General features: G+C 47.3%; 1 protein-coding gene across 12 annotated transcripts in view; it reads right to left on the reverse strand.

Annotated features, from left to right (window-relative positions):
- The window catches only part of LOC124010545 (protein Shroom2-like), a 22,912-nt gene continuing 6,739 nt past the window's right edge, over positions 1–16,173 (reverse strand). For 2 of the 12 annotated variants that reach the window (XM_046323084.1, XM_046323083.1), the window contains 10 exons: positions 10,509–10,619; positions 10,115–10,132; positions 9,888–10,022; positions 6,961–9,571; positions 6,651–6,736; positions 5,411–6,136; positions 4,113–4,703; positions 3,085–3,265; positions 2,024–2,296; positions 1–1,724 (listed from right to left, as the gene is read on the reverse strand). In XM_046323084.1, the coding sequence (XP_046179040.1) occupies positions 1,452–1,724; positions 2,024–2,296; positions 3,085–3,265; positions 4,113–4,703; positions 5,411–6,136; positions 6,651–6,736; positions 6,961–9,571; positions 9,888–10,022; positions 10,115–10,132; positions 10,509–10,619 (5,005 nt within the window). In that variant the 3' untranslated portion in view covers positions 1–1,451. Of the gene's footprint in view, positions 1,725–2,023; positions 2,297–3,084; positions 3,266–4,112; positions 4,704–5,410; positions 6,137–6,650; positions 6,737–6,960; positions 9,572–9,887; positions 10,023–10,114; positions 10,133–10,508; positions 10,620–12,315; positions 14,141–14,475; positions 14,634–14,662; positions 14,715–16,173 lie in introns of those variants that run through there. The other 10 variants (XM_046323088.1, XM_046323091.1, XM_046323085.1 and 7 more) reach the window with 10 other exon arrangements.

Genomic DNA, 16,173 nt, shown 5'->3' on the forward strand with positions numbered 1-16,173 from the left:
TCAAGAGTCATAATGTTTATTGTCTTCAAATTGATGTGAGAGTACAATGCATGTATGTATGGTTATACAAAGCATGGACATACAAATCCTTTAGTGTTCACAGTGGCAGACGCCCAGGCACAACGTCAGGTTGAGATGGATCCCTAAAAAAGGGGAATTCTGGGACGATAAAGTGCTAATTCAATCTTTGATTTTAAGATCCCTTTGTTGGTCAAATCGCACCTTCCGCTTTTAACCCAACTCTTCCAAAAGAGAGAAACTGCCATTCAAAATACACATACATGTTTTGGAGAGGCGCAGGGGTCTGACACACTGGGCACCTGTTGTTGTGGGGGGGGGGGGGGGCTTGCTCAAGGGCACAATGGCATGCAATGGCATCTAGGATTTGATACCAGGAACCCTCCGGTTGCCAGCTCACTTCCTGACAGATTTTTTTCTTGTCGGACCCGGGACTCGAATGGGCAATCCTCCGGTTCCCGGCTCGCCTCTGTACCTGCTGCTCACAACGGATTTCAAATGTTTAATTACCTTTTTATACTTTTGGATTAAATAAAAAAAAGACCCAGCACATGAGTATAAAATAAACATTGTCAAGAAATACCATACTAATGTATGGGTAGTGGGGGCTAAGAACAACATTGGTTGAAAACATACACATCTGTGTTGTAGCTATTAGTGGTGTGTGTAGTATGATATGTACTGTTGGGCAAATATGAAAATAACTTTAGACTTCTGAGCCAAACCAGCACTGACCCATTGAGGACAAACCCTGTTAATGATCTAAATATAAAACCTATACTTCACAATGAGAATATGTAAAATTTGTATAGTAATTAACTACAACGTAGGTTTATGGGTGAGTTTACCTGAAATGTCAAGTCACCTGAAAATATTTAAAAGGCTACAATAAATTACTAAAAAAAAAAACATGTTCCATCACGCATTATATTAAACTGAGACGATCCGCCTCGTCTTGAGCATCATTTGAGAGCATAGCCCTCACCATGAGGCCTCACCAACATCCCTGAACCAAACACATTTAGCAAAGCAAGTTTCATCGATCTTAATGCATTTCTTCTAAGGAGCTACTTTAAATCCAGAAACAGGGTGTTTCTTCAGCACAGAAAAACAGCTCCTGTCTGTACTGTGGACCTGAAATGTAACAGGCTTCAAGAAATCAGTCAACTACAACAGAAAGCACACGGAAAATCCATCATATCCAAATCCAACAGCGCCTCTCTGAGGCTCTCTAGTGGCCAGTCTGTGTCAGTACACCACATCACCTCTGTGTGGCCATTGTCAGAATGAAAAGTCTAAACGAGATCCTTGGAACGTCCCAACTCTGACGTCACCCTATTGAAGTTGAAAGGTAAAGATTAGGTGAGGGTTAAGGTCAGGGTAAGGGTTGAGGTTAGGGACGTCCCAAGCATCTCAGATTGCACTAAGCATCGTCAGAACAGCAACCTTTGCTCCAACAATAAACTATCCAGCAGACATTTCAGCTGCTCCTCTCCCAGTTTGATCTTGTCTTCCAGCTTGCGCTGCTCGATGATGAGGGCTGACTTCATCTTGACAAAGTGCTGGTAGTCTGCCAGGCTCTCGTGGCTGAGGTGAGCAGCCATGATGCTGTAAACCAGGCGCTCCCGCCGGTCAAGGTTCTCCTTGAGCTCTTTGGCATCTTCGTGTTGTCTGATCAACAACTTCCTCTTCTCTGACAGGGTACGCTGACAGAGAGAGGGCAAACAGAGGGTGCAGATCAGTAAGAGGGATACTAACAAATGCAGGGAAGCAGTTATGACGGAAGCAGTCGAAAACCGTCATGATTAATTTACAGTACACACATCTATTAATGTTGAACATGAATATTGTAAATTGGTAAATGCAAACATCCCTTTAGACTGGTGTGTAATACCACTATAGCTCTGAGCTAATGAGGATGAGTGTAAACCATCTAATCCTGCCTCACAAGCAGCGTGGGGAGTGAGCTATGTCCTCCTGCCTTAACTTCCACCCTAGCCACTACCTTCTCTTCTGGTGTAGTGTCTTCCTCCAAACTGTTGAGAGCGTTCTCCACCCTGGCCAGTCGGCCAGACAGGGACAGCAGCAAACTGACAACCTTGTCCAGATCTCCCACGAACATCCTGAACTTGTCCAGCTCGTTGGGCTTGCAGACCCTCTGCACCACGGCCTCCACCTCATCCCCCAGAGAGTTGTTGTCGTGGACATCCTCTTGAAGGCTCTCCCTGGCCTCGCGTAGCACCTGCAGCTTCTTACCCAGGCTGTCAATCAGCTCTTGCTGTGGGGAGAAAGACAGGGACAGACAAGGGGAAGACATTGGAGAAAGCCATTTCACAAACTGAATCGTACTTGAGGAACTATTCCTTAATCCCGGAGAGCTGCAGAATGGCAGGTTTTTGTCTTGGCTCAGCAGTGAACCACATTCAGCTAATCAAAGTGTTGAAGATCAGTGGAATCAAAATAATAATAGTAATAATAAATAATAATAATAATGTTTCATTGTCACATACACCAGATGGGTGCAGTGAAATGTGTTGTTTTAGAGTAGGGCTCTTCAACCTTGTTCCTGGAGAGACACCATCCTGTAGGTTCCTACTCCAACCCTAATCTAGCAGACCCGATTCCATAATTAGCTTGTTGTTGAGCTGAATCAGGTTAGTTACAACGGGGGTTGGCGCAAAAACCTACAGGAGGGTAGCTCTCCAGGAACAGGGTTGGAGCATTAACCTACAGGAGGGTAGCTCTCCAGGAACAGGGTTGGAGCATTAACCTACAGGAGGGTAGCTCTCCAGGAACAGGGTTGGAGCATTAACCTACAGGAGGGTAGCTCTCCAGGAACAGGGTTGGAGCATTAACCTACAGGAGGGTAGCTCTCCAGGAACAGGGTTGGAGCAAAAACCTACAGGAGGCTAGTTCTCCAGGAAGAGGGTTGGAGCAAAAACCTACAGGAGGCTAGTTCTCCAGGAACAGGGTTGGAGCAAAAACCTACAGGAGGCTAGTTCTCCAGGAACAGGGTTGGAGAAAGTGGTTTTAAAGGGTCAAGTATACTACGCTGTGTCTCTGTACCTTCTTGCTGGCCAGGTTGATGTCCAGTTCGTCCTCAGAGTCTTGCTCCAGCTCCTCCAGCTCGTCCTCCTGCATGTCCTTCATCTTGTTGAGCAGCTCAGCCTTGGGGGCAGATGTGCTGTAGTAAGAGGAGCTGGTCACCAGGGAACCTGTGGCAGAAGACATGCCCTCCTCCTCTCTCCTGGAAGGGATAGAGACAGAAAGCAGAGGGTTCTTTAACCAATAAGGCCCAAGGATGTGTGGTATATGGCCAATATACCAAGGGCTGTTCTGAAGCAAAGCACGAAGCGGAGTGCCTGGATACAGCCCTTAGCCGTGGTATATTGGCCATATACTCCAGAGATGCCTTATTGCTATTATAAACTGGTTACCAACATAAATATAAGTCGTTTTGCGCCATTATTATCTGATATACACACGTCTGGAATGCTGTTTTAGCCTGTCAGCATCCAGGACCCAAACTACCTGGTTTTTAATTCTGGTTATTAGTACTGTATATTCCCTATGTAGTGCAATACTATTGAGAAGAAAGCAGGCAATAGGATGTCACGTGAAATGCAGGAGGTGATCGCTCAGTATCGATGGGCCAGAGCAACTCCTACACTTCTAAGATCGCAGAGAGGTCGGTTCAAATTGCAGGTAAAATGGAAGGTTTTATGCCCCTCCATTGTATTCAGTTGTAGTCTGTGATTCAATATATTGCCAACAGGGGGCATCCATGTTAAGACAGCCACAGTCTATGGGTTGATCAGTGTTTATAATTGGACTAATGTGTTTGTCATGAATACATTTCCCTCTACTCATCCTCTCAATGGGAAGAAACATTAACATCCCATAATGTGTTTTTTAACTCATCTGAACAAATACTGAGGAAGTGGGAGAGGAAGTCAGTCTGATAAAAACGTAAAAAACACAAAAAACAATGTGTGATTATCTCTATTATGTTATGACTACCAGTAAATGCCCAGTTAATTTGTTCATAAATGTTATAATGCTGGACTGGCAGATCCCATTCCCAGTCAGCTCACCGGTCACCCATTCCCCTGGGCGGCAATCCCTGTTTGGGGGAGAATTTCCTCCTCTGGTGCCCCCCATCCAAGATCTGCTCCCCCTGGGGGAAGATCCCCTCCATCAGATCCATGGTGGTCTTCATCTTACTCTGGTCCAAGATGTCCACCAGGGACTTATCCTTGTCCATGATGTCTCTGGCCAGCTCCTCTCTCTTCACATCCTCCTCCGAGTTACTCTTCTGAGGCTGCTGGGGACCCATGGTGGAGGTACCAGAGGGGCCGTTGGTCTGAGACTGACCAAGGGACAGGGCCTCTTCTGGGGCTACAGTGAGGGTTGGGTCCCTGGGGGGACTCTGGGGCCCATGGCGTGTGTAGGGGGTGTAGGCACGGAACAGGGAGTAGGGCTGCGGCTCAGGGGAGGGCAGGCTGGTCGGTAGGGGCGGGGGAAGGTCGGGCCCCTCTGAAACTCCAGGGGCCCTATTTTTCTCGCTGTGCAGCAGGTACTGGCGGCTCTCCCTCTCTGTGGTGCTCTCAGCATGGACGATCTTAACAGGGATCTTCTTCCCTACACTGCTCATCTCCATCACAGAGTTGGTCCTGTTCTCTGGCCTGTATAGAGAAAACAGTAACTTACAGTTAACCAATGTGTTGTGAGAAAAATTAACACATTCTTTAACCTTTAGTCTACTTTACAGCTCAGTTTACTGAAACTGAAATAGGATTTTATGTCAGGAGTGAGTCACATTTACCACATCTACCATATACAAGCTTACAGTCCATGTTACTGTCTGACAGTGGACAGGTTGAGTCAATGATAATTAGAGGGATGGAACGGCGCCGTCGACTGAAAGGTCACGCAGTCAGTCAATCATATGACCAAATAAAATTACAGCCTTCTGTCTCCAGGATTAATGTTAATGGCCTGGCTACTGTGGCAAAAATACTGTATGAGCCCCAATGCTGAGCAGCTGAAACCAAATCATTGGGAAATGGATCATAGGAAAACTAAACCATTGCATTCTGTTCTGTGGCACATCACACCATGTAATTCCAAACAATCTTCCATGGCCTCCTCTATCAATGTGCTGCTACTACGATAAAGAAACGAGACTTCAAATGGAGCTGCCTCACGCTACAGAATCAGGAAATAGGCTCCTGCAACTAGGGGCCGTGCTGGCTCGGACAAGGCTTACTGTAAGTAAAGCAACACAACACAGGACAACAATCCCCAGTTAGTTACGTAAGGCTGTACAGTAGTTTGAGGGGGAGCTGAGGAGACGGGCATAAGAACGCCAGTTAAGCTGCTTAGGGCTTACCTGCTCTGGGCTTCATCCTGCACAGACACAGAGACAGGGGGCTGGTCCGTCAGCCTCTGTGGAGCAAACTGAGGAGAGGGAGAACTAGTCCCACCTGAGGAGGGAACCGTCAGACTGGCAGGCTGGTAGGAGAAAAAAGGAGAGTGGGAAGAGGGGGAGGGTGGCGGCTCTAGTGTTGAATCAGCTGCTCCCTCCTCCGTGCCCTGTCCAGCGGTTCTCCCAGGGGAGGGAGAGGGGAGCTGGGTGGAGCCCAAGGAGCAGGCTTGGTTTGAGGCAGGATCCAGCTCTGTGCCATGGGAGGAGCAGCTGCTGCTGGATGACGGTTCAGCCTGATGGGTGCAAGGGCCAGGCAGGAATTCCTGGGGAGACAGTCCGTAGGAGGAGGGTGTGGTTGAGGAGGTTTCCAGGCCTAGGAGAGACCAATGTGGCATGATGATGAGGCCTGTATTCTGGGGCTTGGGAGCGGGCATTGGAGGTGGTAGTGGTTGCTCAGACACAGAGCTGTGGGTGTGATTGGAGGGGTACGGGGGGAGAGCCGGGAGGTTGTGGGCGGGGTTCGCAGAGTCACATTTGTATCTGTGTTCGGAGGGGAGAGGGAGGGGGGTGGGGGTGGCCACGTCTCTGCTGCTGTGTGGCTCTGTGTCGGTCAGTCTTGGAATAGACGGTTGTGGAGGCTGTGGGAAGTGGTGGAGCTGGGCTGGCTGCTCTCTGCTCTCGCTCTGCCCTCTGCCAAACACAAGAGGAAACTATAAGACATCAACATACTCACACTAAGTACATATTCAACTGAAATGAGGAGCAGAGTCCTTTCTGAATTGATTTATTCATTTTTATTTTCACAAATTCAGCATATACTGTGAAAAAATATATTTAAATTTTTTTTTAATTAAAAACAAATCTCTGTAATAACACCCAGGATGCAGCGAGTGTGTTTATAACCGGAGACCTGAGTTGACTGTGATAACCAATCCTGTGTCAGGCTAACACTTTTAGCTGTAGCTTGACCTCCCAAACCCTAATAACTACACCTGGGCAGAACTGGCATGCTCCCCACCTGCCCTAACTCAAACTGCTATTGTTATTCAACTGTAGTACACACTCATGTACATGCGGGTGTGCGTTAGTGCACCGCCAACAGGTAACTATCACCTTGAAATGTGTTCCAACAACAGGTGGATAGGTTATAACAGACCTGAGCACAGAAACCTTAGTCGAGAAGAGAATAATGTGGAATGCTCACCTGGTGGTGTAACTGCCTCCTCGCTGGTCCCGTCTGTGATCCAGATACGGGTTTTCAACAGTCTCTCTCCATGGCATAGGGATCTTCTGAAAGAAAATGCAGAACACACTGAAATGCCTTAATATAGCTGGCCCGATATAACATTCTTTTAAAACAGCACTCTGGCCAGCTGGTTTAATGTTTAGACAATACAACGTGGACTTTGATATCTATGAAACAAACTCATGCATGTCTGTGCTAATGTCAAAGGAAGTAACGCAGATCCCTTCACTACCGCTACACTAAGAAACCATTCGATGGAAACGCTCACCTGTGTGTGGAAGTCTTGCGAGGGAGACGATCTGGACCTCTCGTGGACACAGACAGGCGTCTCCTCTGTACCCTGGTCCAGGATGTTGTCAGCAGAGTGGTACCTCCCCTGGGGCTTTGTGTCTGAAGCCTTCCTCTGCATGTTCCAGGTGACCTGGTACTCAGCAAAGGTCCCCAGCCTCTGCTGCTCCAGTAGGGCCTGTCTGCCTGCGGGGCTGAGGGGGTCTGGGTGGTGGTCACTGGAGGTCTCACTGGCAAGGCCCGGCCCCCAGGCCACCTGAGTTTCGCCTGAGTGGGCTCTCCCTCTGGCCTTGCCCTCTCCGCGCTCCAAAGTGCCGGAGGTGGTGCTGGAGCTCTGCTGGCCTGACTTGTGGATGGTTGAGATGGGTCTGCAGAAGGAAGGTTTAGCAGCCATTTCAAAGAATTTCCGCCGGTCTATAAATGACCGTGCTGTTCCAATAGGATGTTCTCCCTCACCCTCCACTCCGAGCTTGTTGATCTTGTCTGGCTCGGAGAACGAGTGGACCCTCTTGTTCAGAGGGAAACGCTTGCGGCCACCAATGCGGGAGACTATGTGCGAGTTGGGTTTGGTTAACGGAGCCTCCGACCCTGACCCGGGAGGTTCTAGGTCTCTCCTCCTAAAGGATGTGGCCTGGAGGACCCTCGCCTGAGCCTCTTTGAGGTGGACCTTGTAGGACGTGGAAAAGGAGCCATCAGAGGAGGTGGAGGAGGTGGACTTCCACCCCCCCGGGTCTGTCTCCTCTTCCTCTGGCTCCTCCGTCTCGCTGGGGCAGGTCAGGGTGGCAGCACTCCGGCTTTTCTGCAGCTGGGCCCTCTTTAGCTGGATCTCGTTGCGGAGGGTGGTGGCGTATCGGTCGCTGCGTCTCGCCAATTTGCCCGTTGCCGTGTTGTCCGTTAAAGCATCCTGTAGGGCGTGGTTGGCTTCTCCCCCGCCGTTGGATGGTGGTGGTGGTGCCGTAGCAGGGTGATTAAGAGCCTGGTGGAGAACACTCTCCTGGGCTAGAGAATGAAGCATGGGGCTTCTACTCTCCTGAGCCAGACTGTGGAGCATGGGTGTCTTTTGAGAAGAGATCTTATGGTTCTCCTGAGAGACCCACGGGTCTTCTCTCAGTGGTGCCACCTTGTGGTCCTTGGGCGGACTGGGAGTGTAAGAACTTCTAAACTGGGCCTCTGTAGGTCTCTGGCCCTCACTCCTCCTCTCATTCTCCTCAGTGGTAGGTTTACCAGATGAGGATGAGGAATTAGAGGCTGTGTGGCCGTAAAGCAGAACATTGGCCGGTTGGAAATTTCCGTTCCGCTCCTTGCTGTTGGTGTAAGCAGGCTGAGGATTAGGAGGATACTTGACCCTGTTGGTCTTGTGGGAGGAACTTGTGGAGCCCCTGTCACTGGAGCCCTTAGCTAGCTCCATGTCAGATTTCCAGACCTCTGATTTGCTCTGTCTAACACGAGTCTCTGTCTGGGCTGGCTGCTTGGTTGTGATGCAGTAGTACCGGATGTGTCCTCCGCAGTCATAGTTCTGGTCGATGGTCGAGGTGGACAGGGACGTGGTGGAGGACCTCACGTGGTTCCTGCTGTTACTGCAGTTGGTAGGGAGCTCCTGGAGGCTGTGGTAGTAGCTACCGACGCTCTGCGGCTTCGGTGGATGTGGGGCGGATCTGGTCTGCAGGTAGAAAGTGCTTTCGTCGCTGTACTGCCGCTGATGGTTGGGCAGGCAAGTGAAGGGAGACTGACTCTGTCTCACGTCCTGGCTAGACACAGATGACAGTTTGTTTGGGTTGCTGAGCTGGTTGTGGTTGTAGTCAGGTGCTCCTGCTGCTATGTTTGGGTGGAGGAAGTCTTTCTTGCAAGGTGGAGGGTTGTAACTGCACCTAGGGTCTACACCGTTCTCATCGTGAGGGATATGGTTGCCCCGGCCTTTGTAGCTGCTGTTGTCTGGGGCCTCAGCCAGCCTGTCCACCCCTCGTTCCTGGGCCTTCATCTGCCCGTGTGGTGGAGCTCCAGGCCCCTCTGTGTAGGCAGGGTAGACCTTGGTGACAGCAAAGCTGTCACTGCGCAGGGGAGGAGGAGGAGGAGAGGGGGGCGCTGCTACCCTCCTCCTCTCTGGGACGTGCCACACAGGGCCTATGTGCGATCTGCCAGAGCCTGAACTGGAGTAGCGGGAGCCAGGCTGCTCCTCTGGGACTGTCCTGGGGCTCTCCGAGCCTCTGTCCCCCTGGGGCCACTGGAGGTACCGGCTGTGGCGCTGCTCACCCGGCCTTCCATCCTCACTGGTCTGAGTCTGGACACCCTTATGGAACATGCTGCTCTCAGTTGCAGCAGTGTCAGTGTTGGCGAGGACCAGAGCAGGCTCCGGGGGAGGGCTGGTGGAGGAGAGGCAACTGAAGGCCGATTCTCTCTTCCCACCAGATCCTCCACCCCCGGAGAGAGGCTCAGCGCTGCGGTGGTACCTGCTGGGGGAGAGGCATCCTGGTTGGAAGGGGTGTGAGGGGCGCTCTACTCTCTCCATATTCCCCACGGAGCTGAACTGGCTGGATAACTGGCGTAGATTCGAGTCGTGGTCCCCGCAGCTGGAAAGGTCTTTTGTGGATGCACTAGAAATAAAACAAGACATTGTGTTAATAATCTGGTTAGCAGTAGCTAAATTCGCTTTCTATTAGGTATTATTAGCCATTTATTCTGTGTTTTCTTGTTCTTTGATAACTGACCTACTTTTAAATTTTTGTATATAATGACCGGAGATGAGAATCCCATGAGAATAATGGCTGCCCCTACCTCTGAGGAGATGGAGTAACCATAAACTCTCAATGTAACTCAGACAAATTCTCTATGAACTGTGATGACCCTAACGGGCAGTGTCTGAGTAACAATGACACGAGAAGGAGGTCATAGATTCTTCCAGCAGCTCACCTGACTTCATGTTTGACCTGCCACACAGGTGGGGGTGCAGGTGGAGGCTCGTTGTGACTCTCTGTGGGTTCGGGGTGGTCTTCTGTAAACTTGGAGGAGTGCCATGAATGGGGCCGGGAGACTGGTTCATTCCTCCTACAGAGAGAAGGTTAAGGAAAGCATGTTATTGAAATGCAATTAAAAACAGAAGGTAACAGACAAACAATTATTTCTCATTTCAGTCTCACCCCTTGAAGCGGTTCTTCCTGAAATGCGTGTCGGAGAGAGGTAACAAAAATATGTCATTCAGTAGAAAAAATGAAGCAACTACTACTACAAAAAAAATAATCTGAAAAGTTGTTGTTTTACATTCATTGTGTAGAAGATATGAACCAAAACAATGAAATATAGACCTGCACAGATGAGATACAATGTGAAGCTTTCACCGAACAAACCTGACACATAGACAAGCACCACAGACAACTACAGTACTCTACGCCAAGTAATGTAGGAAGCTGGGATGCAATGGGTGACATCAACAACAGAATGGGATTGGGTTCAAACATTGAAGGTCACAAGGGACCACTGAAGGATCGGTTTGGGTTTGCCAGTGTACTGGAGGAGGTTGCTATTCCACAATACCTCATAGAACTTCGTAATATCTTGGTGAGAAAGTTCCTGGCCACATGTTTGTCAGTTTCTGATTCTGATGGCATGGTGGTCTGTGAGGCAATATCCACCATTTTCATTTTCCTGGGCATGCAGCAGAGGAGGAACAACATAAAAAATTTAGTCATTTAACAGAGGCTCTTAACTAGAGCGACTTACAATAGTGAGCACACTTTTTTTTCTTCCATACTGGTTTTCCAACTGAGCTACAAAGTACTGAAGATCCTCAGTATAATGTCAGTGACTGACCAATGAGAACTGTGCACCCCCTTCTGGCCAATAAGAGATGTATGCTTTATATTCATTGTACATTGAATGGTATGTAACATGGGTGACAGACCTTAATAATTAGTAGTTCATTTGGTCAACTCTTAAGACGTTTGATGAATCAGTCCTCAAAACGCAAGAGGAAAACACCATTGCAGTAGAAATCTGTGAGAAATGTCTGTTATTTAGAAAAACAACACTGACACAGAATAGAAATGACCTTTAACATGGTCTGTCTGGTGGTCAACCCATTGCCATATGGCTGTACGGCGACAGACAGAGAGAGATCCCTTGAGTGTAAACAGCCTGGTGTAGGCGGGGGCTTAGCCTTTGAATCAATTAGAAAGATGAGATCAGTGGTTTCACACTATGTGCAAGCTGGCGTCTGTTCAACACAAACCTGGGTTCAAATACTATTTGAAATATTTCAAATACATTTAGTTTTTGCTTTAGCCTGCCTGGAGTGCCAGATGGGTGTCATTTGCACTTTTACAACTATTATATTAGTTCCATTGCATCAGGAAAGTTCAGTCAAGCACAGATAAAGAATGTGAAATTATATCAAATAGTATTTCAACCCATGTATGGTCCAACAGGGCATTTTCAGTTTTAATTCACCTTGTGACCCACACCCAGTTGGAACGGCCAGAATGGACTAGACAAGAGCAACATATTGTGGACTACAGATACTGTATAAGTGTAAGGCTAAGACCCACCCACTCAAATCCTTAACCTCTCTGATCTACGATACAAGACTCCTACATTCCATCATGGGGGCAAAAGGAATGTGAAGAAGTATTTTGCTTTGCAGTCAGCCCCAAAGGAGCGCAGTCTAAAGTGGGACATCAACATTGGCAATCTTCCAAAAGCTCACGCACTTGGTTCATGGAGTCAAGCTAATTTATGAGAGTGAGGCAGAGGACAACCTGAGAAGCTCTCCTCGATAAGAAGCATAAAGAAAGAGAGCGTCAAAGACAGACCACGTAGGCACGCACGCACACCGACACGCACTCACTACCTCCTTCCCTCCAGTCAGTCAGTGGTCCTGAGAGTGGTACGCTGCCCTAACAGAACCCTAACAGAGCTCACAATAGAAATGCAAATAGTATTCTAGTCAGGAGTCCATATTGTCAGGGTTACAGCTGAACTGCCACAGCTACTCAGAGGGGAGGAGGAGGAGACGTTGGGGCTAGTTTTTGAAAATCCTCCTCCGGTTTCAGTGAAAATGACATTAAAAAACCAACTGACCCAATTGGGTGTGAATATCTAGGCTATGCGGGCAGCAAGTGTGAAACGCGTAGCCTAGACTGTAGGCTTAGATAAAAACAGAATAAATCTAGAGGAAAGCTTCGTAAATACACATGGAGGGAATTAGCATTTCAAACTGAAAGAAGAGATTTATTGAAACTAAATTTTAAGTCGCTCTGCGTGGAGTTGACAGAGCATTAGGTAGGGAGACGGATGAAAGAGAGGGAAGTCCAATGAGCTTAAGAAGAAATCAAAGAAAACTTACCAAAGAATTATCAATCACGCTGTGGCATTTCAGATGCACCCTTTTGTTGTCAAGTTCTCTTTCAGCAAATAACAGTGCCTCAGAGAGCACTGATAAAGCAGGCTGAAAATGACTGCTCCTCTCCTCAGAGCCTTTCTACGCAGTGCATTCCTTTGAGAAACTTCAATGATTGACAAGGCACTTCTACAGACCCTGGTCAGATTTTACAGCTTCTTTGGCAAAGGAGCTATCTGTGCAAAGGAATCCTCCACATCCATAACTTCTGCTGCATCAGTCCAATGACAGTGATCTCAAACACAGAGACAGAGAGCTCTTCTGCCATACTCTTTACACACACAAACTGACTGACACTTCATCTTGGTGTGGCTCCAACAAGTGTGTTTGCTCCCAGTGTTGTATATAATAGGAGATTTCCTAGGGGATTGTGGGGATTTACCTCAGGAGGGGAGGGGTCAGGGTTATTGTCATGCCCAGGGTCCTTGCTTTAGATCAGTCTATGGGGCTCTCTCATTGGCTCACAGCCCATTAACAACTCGCATGGAGTTTAAAAAGTAAGATTGCTTGCATCGTCAGTCAGCACACACACACTCGACAGTCACACAGTGAATCCTGGCACGTGGCAGTTAGCTTGGACATAAAGATTTGTTTTAAACAGCTCCCATTCCAGAGGAATCTGTCAAGCTGATTTGATGACAGCATTACAAAACAGGCAATTGGCAACCAACCAATGCACACCACACAGTTGGGAAGTATGCTGTATCGTAGCAACGAGACCGAGATCTCCACTTAATTAACAGAGTCATAGGTCAGCTGACAATGGAGAGAAGAATACAGAAAAACAACTAATAGTACGCTCTCTCGTAAGTGAACACCGTAACGACCTTGACGGCAGAAAGACAAGGCCAAGATAACTAACTACTTGACTTCACTATCTGAATTATATCAGTCATGGTGGAAAACACAGCAACTCGATACAGAGGGTAAAGAAAAAGGCACCCGTAGAGATTATTTAGTCCTGCAGTCGAAGACCAAGCGTCATTGACAGATATTCCACCATTACATTACAGAATGGCGAGGGGGTTGGCGGTTGATGTATGTAAACCAAACACTGCAAGTCCCTAGACACAATCAATCCCAGTTTAAAATAACAGTAAACATTTCTTAGAGAAAGAGCTATTTTTCGACTGGCTCAGATAACCAGCGAAAAACCAGTGACTCTAATAAGGACGTAGAACTGTTGAATCACCACCTCGCTGGACAGAAGAACCAACCCAAACAGAATCAGGCAGTGTGCCCTGCTATGGCTCGGCCCGCTGAGCCCCGCTGCCTGGTTTATAAAATGGGGGCTGAATGAAACAAGCAACACAATAGAAAGAGCAAGCGTAATCACAGCTGGGCTTATCATCTGGTTACAGAGAGGAGACCTCAGCATCAGGCTCCACACCCACGTTACATGCCGTTCTGTTCCTACAGGGTTCAGATACCAGTCTGTAAAATAAGTGGGTATAGTATGTGGCAGAGGAACGACGGTGAGTCCTCTTTACCCTCATTCTACAAAGACATCTGGAACAATAAACTGATGGCCTAACACAGATCTGATAAAGTCACCCCAAAAATGTAAAGGGTCTGTCTCAGAGCAAATGCTTACTCTAGAGTAGAACAGTTTGTCTTTGTGTGGGAGTGGAGGTAGAGGGGAGAGTAGGGAGGCCCTCACTGTCATGTTAATGGTTCAGTGTTAATCCAGGGCTTTGCCTGAGGATGGGCGACTCCCTGCCTGACAGAGTAAACACTATAGGATTTTCTTCTCCCTCCTCACATGTTTAAGTTGACTATACAACACCTACTAAAGGACAATTTAACCACATAGCCCAATTTCAATTAAAAGTTGGAGGAAAAGTTGGACAGATGTGCTTGTTTTATTTTGGCTGTCAGCAACCCGGTTTTCAAATCTGATCATGGATGGAGGACAAAGCTAGTGTGTGACATAGCTATAATAAAGCAATATAGACAATTGTCATTGTACAAAAATGACGATTTTTGAAACACTAAGACTCCTAAAAGATGAGCTTTACAGCAGATAGTTTCAGTGTCCTCCTTGTCCTGTGAGTCTTACTTCTAGATAACTCTTACCATTAAAGTGAATAACAGAGAAAAGCATACCTGAAATGATGTCTTCAGTGACGTCCTATTCCTACCCTCTCAATCCAGGCATATCAAGGGAGATAAAACAGCAACCACCCCCAGAGCCTGACTGTCCTCTTTGACTACACTGCCTTCCCAAAGCAGAGATGATGAAAACAATGAGCTCTAGTGAGACAACCTATCCCAACCAGCAATGTCAACTCACCTAGGCAACATGGAACGTTCCACTTTCCACACCAAGCGGGGGGAGGCTATTTCTACAACACATGAAAAGAGTTAATACAGTAAAAGACAATCTATCCAGATACTCCACAAACTATGGAGTCTACACCAGAAATAAAGCATATTATTTTACACTGGTTCATAGAGGATTTGCACAAGATTTTACCTGGTACAATCAGTCAATTCCCACCTTTTCAAAAACATTTTTTTAACAGTGTTTACTACTTTGCCCTCTCTCTAAGCGGAGGGAGTTCATGCCTGTGGCTTTACAGGTTGTAATAGGATTCAGGCATTAAGACGCTGGAGCCAGTCAGCAGGGACCTTGTACGATGTCATGAGGCATGAGTTTACACTAAAACTACTAACATATTTCGTTGGATTCACATTCAAAACATTTTTTTTTAAATCCGTTTTATGCAAGTACGTGCCTCAAGAGTGGCCTACTAGACTAACACACTTGAACAGAGAAAAAAACATGTTTATAAGAACACAAAAACCCCAAAGAGAAATTCAACTACATATAAAAACCATTCTGATTTTCATAGAGCACTTTGAGTTACATGAATTCACTAGGCTTATAGTACATATAAAACTTATTAAAAATCATGTATATATATTTTTTTAAATTAATTTTACCTTTATTTAACCAGGCAAGTCAGTTAAGAACACATTCTTATTTTCAATGACGGCCTGGGAACAGTGGGTTAACTGCCTGTTCAGGGGCAGAGCGACAGATTTGTACCTTGTCAGCTTGGTGATTTGAACTCGCAACCTTCCGGTTACTAGTCCAACGCTCTAACCACTAGGCTACGCTATAAAAAAGCAACTTCATCCACTAGATGGCATGTTGTTGTTCCTCTTCTACGTATCCCATGTTTTCTGCAGTTGTTTGTTCTGGTTAGCAGCAGGGAGTGTGGAAGACCAGAGTCCGGAGAGATTAAATGACATTAACAGCAGAATACAACACAGAGGTGTGAACGTCTGATTGAGGATAATCAATACTGGATGCCTAAATCAAATCAGGGTTGATCCATCATTGGCCCCCCCATTCAATTCACTGTTTGTGAGAGAGGGTTAAAGTCTAAAATCCACGAGGGGTTCACAAAGAATTCACCTAAGAATACTCTGCATGCCTTTTAGACCAGCATACGGTCATTAGCTAGTTACTGGTGGTGCCAAAACACAACGGGTTGGCAGTTTGGCCATGGTCTATTCACACACACAATTCCTTTCACACACACAGGGGCCCTGCCGGTTGAGTGGTGACGGTCCCCTACCACCACCACCAGCTGTCTCTGGGTCTATCTACGTCAGGGACAGTCAACGACACAGCCACAGCCAGGCAGCTAGACCAACCAGCCAGGACCCTGGAATTCAGACAAAGCCCCTGGGAGAGCACTGGTTTGTCCTGGCTCCCCAAACAATGACCCTAACTGGCCCTCTTTGTGTGATTGACAGGGTGCACTCACATGGAAAATGGTTCCCCTTTTGTTC

This window comes from Oncorhynchus gorbuscha, linkage group LG23 (assembly GCF_021184085.1).
Source record: "Oncorhynchus gorbuscha isolate QuinsamMale2020 ecotype Even-year linkage group LG23, OgorEven_v1.0, whole genome shotgun sequence".
In the NCBI taxonomy this organism is placed as follows: Eukaryota; Metazoa; Chordata; class Actinopteri; order Salmoniformes; family Salmonidae; genus Oncorhynchus; species Oncorhynchus gorbuscha.